General features: G+C 39.9%; 1 protein-coding gene across 1 annotated transcript in view; it reads right to left on the reverse strand.

Annotated features, from left to right (window-relative positions):
• rbbp5 (retinoblastoma binding protein 5) overlaps positions 1 to 12488 on the reverse strand; it is a 63970-nt gene extending 51482 nt beyond the window's left edge. The window contains 7 exon segments of the mRNA XM_030133497.1: positions 1876 to 1985; positions 5390 to 5552; positions 5634 to 5760; positions 5763 to 5773; positions 10643 to 10815; positions 10899 to 10924; positions 12348 to 12488. Of these exon segments, the coding sequence (XP_029989357.1) occupies positions 1876 to 1985; positions 5390 to 5552; positions 5634 to 5760; positions 5763 to 5773; positions 10643 to 10815; positions 10899 to 10924; positions 12348 to 12366 (629 nt within the window). The 5' untranslated portion in view covers positions 12367 to 12488.
• Between the last annotated feature and the right edge of the window lie 260 nt (positions 12489 to 12748).

Raw genomic sequence — 12748 nt, forward strand, 5'->3', positions numbered from 1 at the left:
TTGAAGCACTTTCAGAAATTACTTCAGTCATTCAACATCTTCATCATTCTGCATTAGCAGTTCAGCGCTAGCTGCTTCAGCCCTCTGCATCACAGTATTCTACTTTTATAACTGTCATGTTCCCGAAGGGCAGTTTAGTATCAAGGCCCTGGCATGAACGTTAAATTCCATACAGAACCATTTCAGTCTCACCTTACAAAGCTCTTAGTTTGTGACTGAAACAATGCTCCAAATAAAACATACTACCGATGTCAAAGAGTTAGCTGTGCAGCTAATGCAGAAGCTTTTACTAAGTGTTTGACTGAGCTACCAACAGCCACTATAATCAAATACAATGTTGAAACGCATATGTATACAGAACAGAAGCATTCTATACCTGTCTAGAAGGAAGAGGGCCAACTCCAGGTCTGTTATCATTCCTTGTAACTCCCTTAGTTCTCTCTATCGGTTAAAAGCAATGCAGAGGTTTACCGGTGTTTTAGCCCATGCTCTATCACTCTCCTGTTTAATTTTTTTCTTTTTCTTTCTGCCAGTCCAGCTCCAGTTTAGTGTCCACCATTACAACAAAATAAATCCAAGAAATCCCTTTCTTTAGGAAAAAGGACAGATCTCACTCCTCACTCCTTCCTTCTTACTGTCAATCTCTGCCAGTCGGTATGATGTTGTCATAGTGACGCAAGTCTGTCATAAATCAGTCTAGTCTTGTCCAACCCAACCAGGGAAGCTGGAAATAGCATTTCAAAATAACCTATTTTGGTGCTGATAATCTCATTTTAAATTGCGGACTACGATCAGGCATATATATAAAAATTAGACTTTCTCAAGATCATGCAGAAAGTCTGTAAAGCACATTTAAAGGACCATCAGAAAACCTTTACAGACTTTTCAGAATAAGTCTTCTTAGTTAATAAGTTGTTCTTAGACACTTCACTAGATTGGATTCAACAACCATTTTGACCATTTTAAGACCGAATGCTTGCGTTTGTCTTTATGTTCTCATGTCAACAAGTCAAAGAAATTGTGCCTTAGAGCAGTGTTTCCCAACCTTTTTTGAGCCATGGCACATATTTTACTTTAGAAAAATCACAAGGCACACCACCAAACAAAAATGTCACAAAAAGTGTATTTACTGAAATATTATACAAATCTAATCTCAATGTACTTACTGGGTGTGAAACCTGGACCTGTTCAGTTGAACACAAAGCTCATATTCCTGCAGGAATTGAAGAAAGACACACACAAATACTCCTCAACAGCTCTGAGTCTCTCTCTTTTTTCGGGGGGGGGGGGGGGGGGGGGGGGGGGGCAGGGCACATCGGGGCACATTGTCACGGAGTGTTTGGAACAAGAAAGCTGAGAGCGGTTCGTCAGCGACCCCTCAGAGGAACCTCTGGATTGAAGTCCGATGTGTAATAGTATGGGAGGGATATCCCCCCTGCCCCAGCCTGATACCTGGGGTTTGGGGGTTACTCGCTAATCCGTGCGTCACTAGTGAGGGGTGGCTTTATCTGCAGAACGCACCGCATCGGGGCTGGTTCACTTTCACTTTTATTTTTATTTTTAGAAAGGCAAACAGGAGACTGTTGTGGTTGAGTGGATCATTAGTGCGTCCACTCGTATGTATCTATATCACGCTGTTCTTCCAGTACCAGTCAGGTCAAACTGGATCATCTTCCACGGCACACCTGATGATTTTTTACGGCACACTAATGTGCCGCGGCACACTGGTTGGGAAACACTGCCTTAGAGACATGGATGGATTAGGTTAATATTAATGCCCTTGGTTTCCACAATGCTTTACATGATGTTCATTCCGTTGTAAACTGGAGGAAGTGCAGGTTTTAAACATATAGCACACCTCCAGCGTCCTCTCACCTGCCCTTGCGTGCAAATTCGATGGATTTGATGGCAGTGGTGTTACTGGTTCCAGTGGTCACTCTGAACGAAGCCACCAGCTCCTGAGTGTTTGTGTTCAACACCAGAATCTAAACAAGAAATAAAACAGAACTCATGGATTTTGAATGGTTACAGGAGTGATTCACAAAAAACCCCCCCGACAGACTAAACCCTGAACCTCCAGCCCTGGACTCATTAAAAAAAAAAAGTAGAATAACAGACCCAAATGATCTAATCCCAAAAGACGTGAAGCTCGTAGAAATTAAAGAAAGAAGTTTGATGCAAGTGTGTTCTGCCAATCAACATTGTTCAACACACTTCCCCACCCCCAAGAATTCCAGTGAATCTGTAAAGTCCCCTTTAACTCTTTAAGTGCCAGACAGTTAAGGGGATAATAAGCCTTAAAAGTGCCACAGAATTTGGCCGTTTTTCAGTATTTCGCGTCGTTTTCATAATATTTGAAGAATCCTGCAGGAAACCGCTCGGTAACATCCGACCGATTGCTGATTAGATCCAAAACGCACCGGACGCAGCCGAATCATTATTGATCGTAATTTGCATAATTTATAATAATAATAATAATAATAATAATCTTTATTTATATAGCACTTTTCATACATTAAAAACTGTAGCACAAAGTGCTTTACATATCAGTTTAAAAATCAGTACCGCCCCCCACCCACACCCACCCACTCACCCGCACACACATATACATGCAAACCCACATAAACATGCAAACCCACAAGCTCACACATACTTAAGAAGACTGACTGAGCACGGGTAGACCAGAACAAAAATGTACAAGTAAAAGTAAAACATCAATTTAGGAGGCGCTGTCTCAGGGAGCCATCCGCACCAGGATGCAGCCGCCGACCCCGGCGACCAGGCACCAGCAACACAGCCCCGCATCCCAACTAGTGGGAGAGGGCCAACTGGGACCCCCACCCACCAGAAAGGAGCGGACCCCAGTGAGAGAAGGTGCCGCCACAGCCCCCGGAGTCCACAGCCGCCCCCCGGCATGGAGGGCTCCCTCTGATGAAACACCGGAGAATAAGAAACATTAAAAAGATATAAAAATATTATTCGGTCGCGTGACCTCAAATTCCCGTCTGCTTGGTCTCAAAAGGGGGACACGGAAAGAACGTCATCGAAATGTGAGAAAGAAATGGGGGTGGATGGTTTGTTTGTACACAAATGTGGCGTGTTCTCCAAAGCCGATCTGATCGGCCCGTGGCACTTTACAGGTTGTTTTCGTAGAGCCGATTTAATCGGCCCATGGCACTGAAAGTGTTAAGGAACTTTTGAGGGGGGTTGAAGGAAGGTTTTTTGAGGAAATTTTGGTGCAAATGTGCTGAGGTTTTTGTAAATTCTGAGTAAATAATAAGTTATCATAAATAATAATAACTAAAACTGCAAGCAGCATTTGTTGGGAGCTTGTGCTCTGGGCTGGTTCCGCCTCCCATCCCTCTGCCCATCCCTCCTCCCGTTCTTGTTTTTTCGGCAGTCATGTAGGTATATATGTATATGTGCATATATATATATATATACATATACATACAGTGATCCCTTGCCAATTCGTGCTTTAAGTTCCGCGGTTTTAGTTATTCGCGGATTTTTCAGAAATATTCATCAAAAAATAAAAAAAATCAAGAAAAAATTGCGGAAATTCCGCGAAAATCCACCCCACAGCAGACGAGAGGCCACAGCTGCCAGCGAAACGTCAATCGATGACTCACAGCCTCCTGTAAGCAACACGAGAAACGCAGACGGCCCAGCAACCGCTTACCCCGAGCGAGAGAGAGAGAGAGAGAGAAAATCTAGAAATGTCAGTTCATGCATGCCCATGTACGTGTGTTTGTGTGTGTTGATGCTCGAGACCAAAGAGAGAGAGAGAGAGAGAGAGAACTGATTCATTTCTTGTGTGTATGAGAGGAAAAGAGAGCTGGGAGTAGATGTGCGTGTGTTCGTGTGTACGTATACGATGGATGAGCGTCACGAATGAAGAGAGGAGAGAGTACGTATCAGCTGTTAGTACGTATGCACGTGTGTGTGTTTTGTTTACTTTCTACATTCTTTTCTTTCAGATGTTTTACAGTACGTACATGTACATGTATCCGATCTATATATATGCATGTACTAATTATTGTTTTCTTTTATATATATCTCATTTATTTCATAATTATTACATTTGCAGTACTTATATACCATTCATAGATACATACATACATGTACCTAGGTCAAGGATAGGCTCGGGGGTCTCCGGCTCCAGTTCGCGGATTTTCGATTTTCACGGGGGGCGCTGGTCCCCATTAACCGCGAAAAATAAGGGTTCACTGTATATATATATATATATATATATATATATATATATATATATATATATATATATAAAATAACGTCATAAACATGTTTCTAACGGCACGTTTGCATGTGAAATTATTTAGCAAACAACAGAATGATTGATACATACAGGCGTTGCTTCTGTAGGAGTGACACAAAGTTTGATTCAGCATTACTCGGAAAAGGTCCTCACTTATCTCCTCTCAGCTACGTGCACAGTTCACACAGAGCACCAGCGTGTGGAGCACCAAAATAAAAGCATGAGTTTCAAAATAAGAGTCCATATGTATAAATGAACTAAGACTTGCTTTAAAGGTAGAACGGCATTAACGGGAGATTTAAAAAAAATTGTCAGCGTTATTTAATGAACGCGTTAACGTGGTAATAATGCTCTCCGTGTGTGTGTGTGTGTGTGTGTGTGTGTGTGTGTGTATTAGTGAGTGAGTGAGACAGAGAGAAAGAGTTTCAATCATTTTTTTCTATCATACAGGTCGGATCAGTAACAGTAGTAGTAGTTTCTCACACACACACACACACACACACACACACACACACAGTTGCTATGGACTCTACAGGGTTGCTAGGGGAGGAGAAACATGGCAAATGCACCTGATAACCACTAACGACCTGTGAAGAGACATGGGTGTCCATGTTAAGCTGCAGGAGACTTTCATCACCAATTTTTCATCAAATTTATAAAAAAAAAATTTTGTTAGGGGTGGGGTTCTGCTGGAGCATGGGTGGGAAGCGGGGGGTGGGGACTGTTCTTGTTTGTATTGATTCATGTCTGTAACACAGTGTCTGTAGAGTCTCTGCATAAAAAAAAAAAAAAAAAAAAAAAAAGACTGCAAAAAAAAAAAAAATCTGGAAAACCCGAGTCATAGCCTAAGTATCACAGATCGGTAAGCCTTTCCCTGATTACTCACCTGAATCTCTTGCCTCACGGTGAACAATTTCGAAGTGTATTCCACCATAAACAAACCATTTGTTTACAAAGAGAGCATGTAGGCAAGTCGGGCATCTTCAGAATTTTGTTGCGACACGCATTAAATGCCAATTTAAATGATTTTAAATAACAATAATGCAGAGAACCTTTGAATTTATATTGAGTTCATAATGAAATTCTGTTGCAGATTATTATCAATGAACTGACCTTTCCTTTGGCGTTACCAGTGTAGATGTACTCGCCCCGCCTGTCAAACGCTGCCACCACATTTAAGTCAGAGTCGTCATCCACAGGAAGGACCACATGTTTGGAGTCTGACAGAGTTAATAAGACGGGGGCTGATTTCATGGGACAAACCAGAACCTTGTCCCTAAAACGACCAGAGAACATAAATCAGCTGATTATCTTTAAGTGTGTAGACTGGGAATTGATGGCTAGCCCCTTCACTCACATGTCTCGGGGGTGGTATTGCAGCTTCAGGATGGGGGACGGGAAGCGAAACCTCTGGTCACAGTCCCCGGTGAGGACGTCCCACTGAGACACAATGTTATCTGTGGATGCGCTCACTAGTTTGTGCCATCTCTACTCCAACTGAACAGAAAACCACAAGTGCACAAAAACATGCAAGCAAATGATTGCAACAAGTTTTCAGGTCATTCAGGAAAAACACAACAAAACCTACTACAGGATTTACAGAAGAGGACACATTAACACAGGGGTTTATCATTAAAACACACATTCTTATTGTTTAATGTCAGTCAAAGAAGTTTAAAAAAAAAAAAAAAAAAAAAAAAAGGATTTTAAATGGGATACGAATAGGATTCCTGGACCAAAAAAGATAAAAGCTTTTGAACATTAGATTTTCAATGTTTGTTTGTTTTTTCATTTATTTGATGTATTGTGAATTGAACTTCACCTGTTCCTGGACATCATAGAATGTACTGACAATTAGGATACTGTACATTTTCATTAGAGATCGACCGATATGGGTTTTTCAGGGCCGATACCGATTATTAGTAGTTAGAGGAGGCCGATAACCGACATTTGGAGCCGATATTCATTTGCAGTAAAAGTGTAAAAATTGGTGTGAAAAATTTTGAATAATGCAAACACTGAACTTTGTTTAAATGCCTAAAGCATGTTTATTTAATCAAACAAATAGAAAATAATAGCTTCAGAAGTGCATGGATTTCCTAGACTCAGAAGCATCTGTTATAAAGTTGAATAAAAGCTTAAATAAATAGCTCCCTGGAATTTTTCCACAGTAAATAAAGTAAAATTTAAATATAACTATAATGACTTATCTTTGTTTTAAGTTCAAACACAACAAAAATACAGGGAGACTCTTGTAAACTCTTGGGCCACATGCTTGACATATGCTCAACTCATCATGCTTAATTTATTACAGCATTTGGGAGGCCTTACGTTGATTTCATTATTGAATTTTATATTTTACCATGCGATAGCAGGGACCCTGTCACTCAAAACTATGTTGCTACATTATTAATGATTAATATGACAAAAGCTACATAAAAAAGTCTAATAGTTGCTATGAGTGTAATTAAACTCCTGACAGAACACAAACAGCCTTTAGGGCTTTAATGAGCTCACACAGGATTTAAAATGTTCCACCATGTTCAGATAAATCACTTCTGAATTTTACTCTCTCTCATCTTCACTTTAATTTTCAGATCATAGGACTTTTCTAGTGTTAGCGCACAGCAACATTAGTAGTTGTGAGTTGTACAGTTCTTCACGTGACTTGAACGCAAACACACACTATTACATTACATACCAACACAGTCTCACCCCAAATAGTCAGAAATCAACGCATGCGGTCAGAGCCCCATAGAGGCACTATTTGACGCAGGGGATACCCCTTCCACGTCAAAATCCAACGCGGAAGGGGTACCCACCGCGGAGAGGGAAAGTTTTCTCGTGTGAGAAGCTCTGGAGAGAAAACACATGTCAAAGGTAAATGCAGAAAACTCTTCTGAAACTAATAAACATCCCTGTGCACTACATCTCACAACAAATGTTTCAGAATAACGTCAGAGCAGAGTTAACATTAGCAGCAGCTCTGCTAACTCATATTACCTCCTGATGTGTGAGATGAGATGAGAGAGAGACCGAGCGAGCGAGCGAGAGAGAGAGAGCGAGAGAGAGAGAGAGAGAGAGAGAGAGAGAGAGAGGGGCGCGGCTGCATCTGAGCGGAAATAACCCAGTTTTAAATTGATTTCTTAATATCGGCCCGTCGGATTAAAAAAGGCCGATACCGATATACGTCAAATTTCCAAATATCTGCGTCGATAATCGGCCTGGCCGATAACCGGTCAACCTCTAATTTTCATTATATAAAGTATAAGGAAAACATATTTCATTTTTAAACTGGTCACTTTCAATTCATGTTAAATATTTACTACTGACGTAGATGTGACTGACATAAACTACTCCCTGTTGTTACACACAGTCCTAGACCCTGACAATCATGAGTACAAACTGAGGTGAATTACTGGGTATATGGAGTCGAGTATTGGGACCATGGGGTCCAGTACTGGGTCAATTGTGTCCAGTATTGGGTCTATGGGGTCCAGTCCATCATCATAAAAACAATCATGGCCTAGACTCCTCTGCTCCACTGCATTTATATATGAAACCACTTAAAACTACTACACTCCTGATCAAAATTTTAAGACCAGTTGAAAAATTGCAAGAATTTACATTTTGCACAGTTGGATCTTAAGAAGGTTCAAAGTAGTTTCAAAATGCAAAAAAAGAAATGGGAGTGAGACAGAAAAAAAACTGAGTAAGCAGTTTTTGAAAACAATTAAACTGAAATAGGCTGTTCATCAGCTGACCAAAGTTTAAGACCACAGCCTTTAAAAGCCAAAATCTGTGCAAAAATTTGATTTCAATGGGCCTCATTCACTATATGTGCGTGGAAATGTTTTTACTTTGCACACAAAATAAGCGAATACACAAAATCACCGTGGGATTCATGACACCTGCACACCAGCCAATTTTGTTCTCACCACCTTGGTAACATGTGTCAATCAAAATCATTCTACATTGACAGGCGTATGCTCGCACTCTGTGATTAGCTTACTACCACGACTCCATTTCGCCATATAAGGAAGCTGCTTGCCTAGAGTAGATTTGTGAATAAAGGAAGCGGTTACGTGAGGGTAGTCAAAACTTGAATACGTGCTCCCTCCACAGGGCACGTGCTGCAATATCCTCTAGCAAGGCTAGATATGCCATCTTAACCCTTGCTCAGGTAAATCAGAATTTCATGGCACAAGAAATTGTTGGGAGTGGGTGATCATTATAGGCCAAAACAATTAAATGAAAGCCAAAACTGTTAGGCCTACATTTTGAAATTTACATTCTCATATATTCCTTTGTAAACTAGAACTGTTATTAACATTGAATATTTTAATTGTCACAATGATGAAAGTGTGTCAGTTTCATGATTGATTAATACATTTGGCCAATATCTTAGTAAATAAATGATATTAAAAAATGTTAATGAAATCTTTTTAATGCATGCGGTTTTATATGATCTGCATGTACTTAAAAGGTATGCGTTTGCATTTTCTAAGTCAGTTCTGCCTTTCTCATTTGTGCGTACACAGGGTCTGAGGCAGTTCTAAATTTGCTCATGGAGTAAGAAAACATTTGGGTAAGAAAATATTGATGAATCCCGGATTTGTGCATCAAATAATCATACACAGTGTGTAAGCACAGATTTGTGCATACTAGGGATGGGAATCTTAGTTGTAAGGCCGATACGACGTGCATCTCAATACAGTATCTCCGATCCAATATATTAAAGATACATGTGTGGCACCTCACAATGCGATACGATTCACATCCAAATCACAATACAGAGCACATTCTGATTCAACACATTCATTCTGGTAAAAAAAATATGGAGTACAATTCAATGAGCTTGATTATTTATTTATCATATAAGACCATGACTTTTCACAAAGTGGATTTTGGACTTTGTTTCCAAAGTCATTTCTCGGCATGTTTCTCACACTCAACTTCTTGCTCCCTCACCAAATCAATTTGTAATGTAGGTAATACAGAAAAAGGTTCTGTCACTTTAAGAGACACCTGCGCAAGGTATTCTGGGATGCATCGTTAGATATGTCACTGTTTAGGGAAGTATCTCCAGTATTTATGACAGTATTCAATATAGCTGATATAGTAAAAAAGTACACATCGTCACCTCCCTTCTCAGTCTTGTCAGATTCAGATACAGACATTACAGGATTCATCCATGGAGCTCGTGCCATAGTGCATCTGCGGAGCTCATACGGGTGTGTGCATGCGGCGCACGTTAACGTGGGTCTGAAGAAAAGAAAAAGTTTACCCAAATAAATAGTAACACTTTTAAATGCTAGTAAAAATATATTCTATTGAACATTTTATCAATTCAAAGATTCAGTAACCGATGCATCGCAATATCATTCCAAACTTTTCATTCACTCGCAGCTTCTCCATCGGTGCACTCGGATCATGCAGGTGCGTATCGGCATATCGATACGTACCAGATAATCTTCCCATCCATAGTGCAAACGCATTGTTTGTGAATGAGGCCCAATGTCATTTTCTGTCAGGTATTCATACTGTCATGACCTCCTGATGGCAAAGGCAAAAAAAAGGCTTTCTCTCTTTGAATGTGGTCAGTTTGTTGAGCTGCATAAGCAAAGCCTCTCGCAACACACCATTGGTGCGGAGGTTGGACGCAGTAAGACAGTCATTTTGAATCTACTGTCTAGAACTGATATCCATTTTTGTTAACTTCCCTTGCCATCCATCCCTAAATGTTCTCAGTTGGATTTAAATCAGGGAAACATGCAGGATGGTCCAAAAGGTACTGAGGTGAACATTTCAGTTGTTCCATAAGGATTTTAAATTCCTTTATAATTGACTAAATTCACGAGGAGAGGAGAAATCCATGTGTCTCCCCCTACTTCCCCCCTTCTCCCCCAGCCTCTCTCTCTTTTTCCCCTCCTTTATCCTCTCTCTTTCACCCTACTGGTCAAGGCAGACAGCAATCCTCCAGGAGTCAGGGTCTGCTCGAGGTTCCTGCTTGTTAAAAGGAAGTTTTTCCTCGCCACTGTCACCAGTCAAAAGTGCTTGCTCCTGCAGGATTCTGTTGGGTTTCTATAAATTGGCCTGAGAGTCTGGTTTCGACTAGATATGTAAAGTGTCATAAGATAACTTTTGTTATGATTTGGCACTATATAAATAAAATTTGATTGACTTGATTGATTGAAAAGGAAAAATAGGTGACAGTATCATGTAGCTACATTTTTTGGTAAATTCAAGGCAAACATAGCGATCAGTTATTAAAACATCATTGAATAAGAGTTATTTTGTTTCCATTTTGTAACCTTATTTTTCAGATCTTTAATTCCATCCTCTTGCAGTGATACTGGTCCTCACCATAATGAACAGACTGGGTGGATGTGTGCACTGATGATCTTGGCGATGCCTCTGGTCAGGAAGTCCCAGATGACAATGCGCCCATCGTTACAGCCCACAGCCAGCAGGGTGCCCCAGCGGTTAAAGGTGCAGGTGAGGGCCATGCTGATGCAGTCCAGAGTTCCATCTGCCTCCTAGAAAACACACACACACTGTCAACACACAGTGGATGTGATGCAGTGTCTAATAGTGAATAGTCATCTGTGAACATAATTACCTCTGGATAGTTCTGCCCAAACGACTCTGGTGGGCAAACACAGATTCATTATTAATTCAACTGTCAAACCGGGACTGCAATGTTACTGCAGGAAAACCATCACAGTCAAAATACTAATAAACCTGTATTCAGCTTAATACTTGCACATGATGAACGGAAGACTGTTTCCTTCTGCACTAAATCATTATATACGATATTTGTTCCACACTATCATGAAAAAAAGCTGAACATATAATAGTGATTAGAAAACAAAGCAATGCTTTTGCATTTTCCTAATATATAGCTACACAAGCATATACTACACATTAGAAAATAGCAAATAATTCTGATCACAATTGACATTGTAACCCTAATCTAAAAAAAAATAAAATTTAAAAATTTAAAAAAGAACCGATGAGAATACAATTAGAGCACTGGATCAATAAGCACTATTGAAAAGAGTAGTAATATCGATGAAATCTCAAAAAGATACCCATCCCTATTGGTTGGTTAAATAACTAATCTGTAGGTTTGTTTGGGGTGCTGGGGGGTCATCGGGGGCTTTTAACCTGTTTAACCTCAATAAGAAATGATTGGCACATCAGTGTTGGTAATTAGCCTAATACTAATCAAATGCATGCGACTTTGTCCAGTAACATTTGGATTTGTTCAAACTATGTTCTGACTGAAGCAAATCGAAGTAGAAGGTTCTGGCTGTCTTTGATTATATTAATATATAAGTGGTGAACTTACCAAAAGGTGAACTTATTGTAAACCTGCTTTACCTCTGTATTTACCAGATGCACCTTGTGTAATACTGCTGAATTATTTAATAGTATTCAGCAGCTTTGTACGTCTAAGTACATTTACGTCCTATATGAAGTGTACTTAATTTTTCCTTGTGGGACCACTTGGCTTTAGTATGTTCTATTGCCCTAACTTAAACTCTAAATAAGACTTTGTTAACCTCAGAGAATCTTGGACAAATGCATATATTTGATCAAACCTCATCTTTCATCATAGAGACGTTTACGTTCGTTTATACATACCTTTATTCATCTACTCTTCAGTATTTTTTTCCAGAATGACAGCCTGACCTAGTATGTAGTTTTATCCGCACGAAGACATAACAAACCATTAGAGCTGCGATGAAGTATTATTTTGATAAATATGTAACTTTAATAAAATAGACTTTATTCGTATTATTGCATCGATGGTGAAAAACAGCAAAGCTAAAGTTAACTGACGCCTCGTTTTCTGTCTGTAAAAATACATGGATATAACATCTGTGTGATTCAGACAATATATTATAAACCAGCTAAAAATTTGAAGTTTAACAGAACTTCACTTTCTGAGAAACATTCATTTTTGAATTGTTTGTTAGCATGCTAGGCTAACTGCAAATGCTATCCCCGCCGATGAGCTGCTGTCTTCATTTAAGCACAAAGAGGAATATATTTCAGGACCTACCGAGCAACTCCAGATTCATTGTGGTAGTTGTGCTAATCCAAAGCTGTTTAACGAGCCAATTTCACTTAATATTGCAGCTCAATAAATTCCCTTTATCGACTTCACCCAACCGGAGCCTGGCGCCGCCGAGCCTCTTGTGAGGACCCCAAACTGTGGCGCTCCAGAGCGCCTGACTGAAATACAATCCGACGCCTTATTTATATGTGTACAATGTGCATGTTCGGAAACATACAGTAAATAAATAAAAGTATGTATGTGGGTGATTCTCCAACTACTGAAGAGTTTGTGTCCCAGGCAGAAAATAAGAAAAACAAATACACACACACACACACACACACACACACACACACACACACATACAGGGGTTGGACAAAATAATGGAAACACCTTCACCTCAAGAT

Source organism: Sphaeramia orbicularis, chromosome 5 (genome assembly GCF_902148855.1).
Source record: "Sphaeramia orbicularis chromosome 5, fSphaOr1.1, whole genome shotgun sequence".
Taxonomy (NCBI): Eukaryota; Metazoa; Chordata; class Actinopteri; order Kurtiformes; family Apogonidae; genus Sphaeramia; species Sphaeramia orbicularis.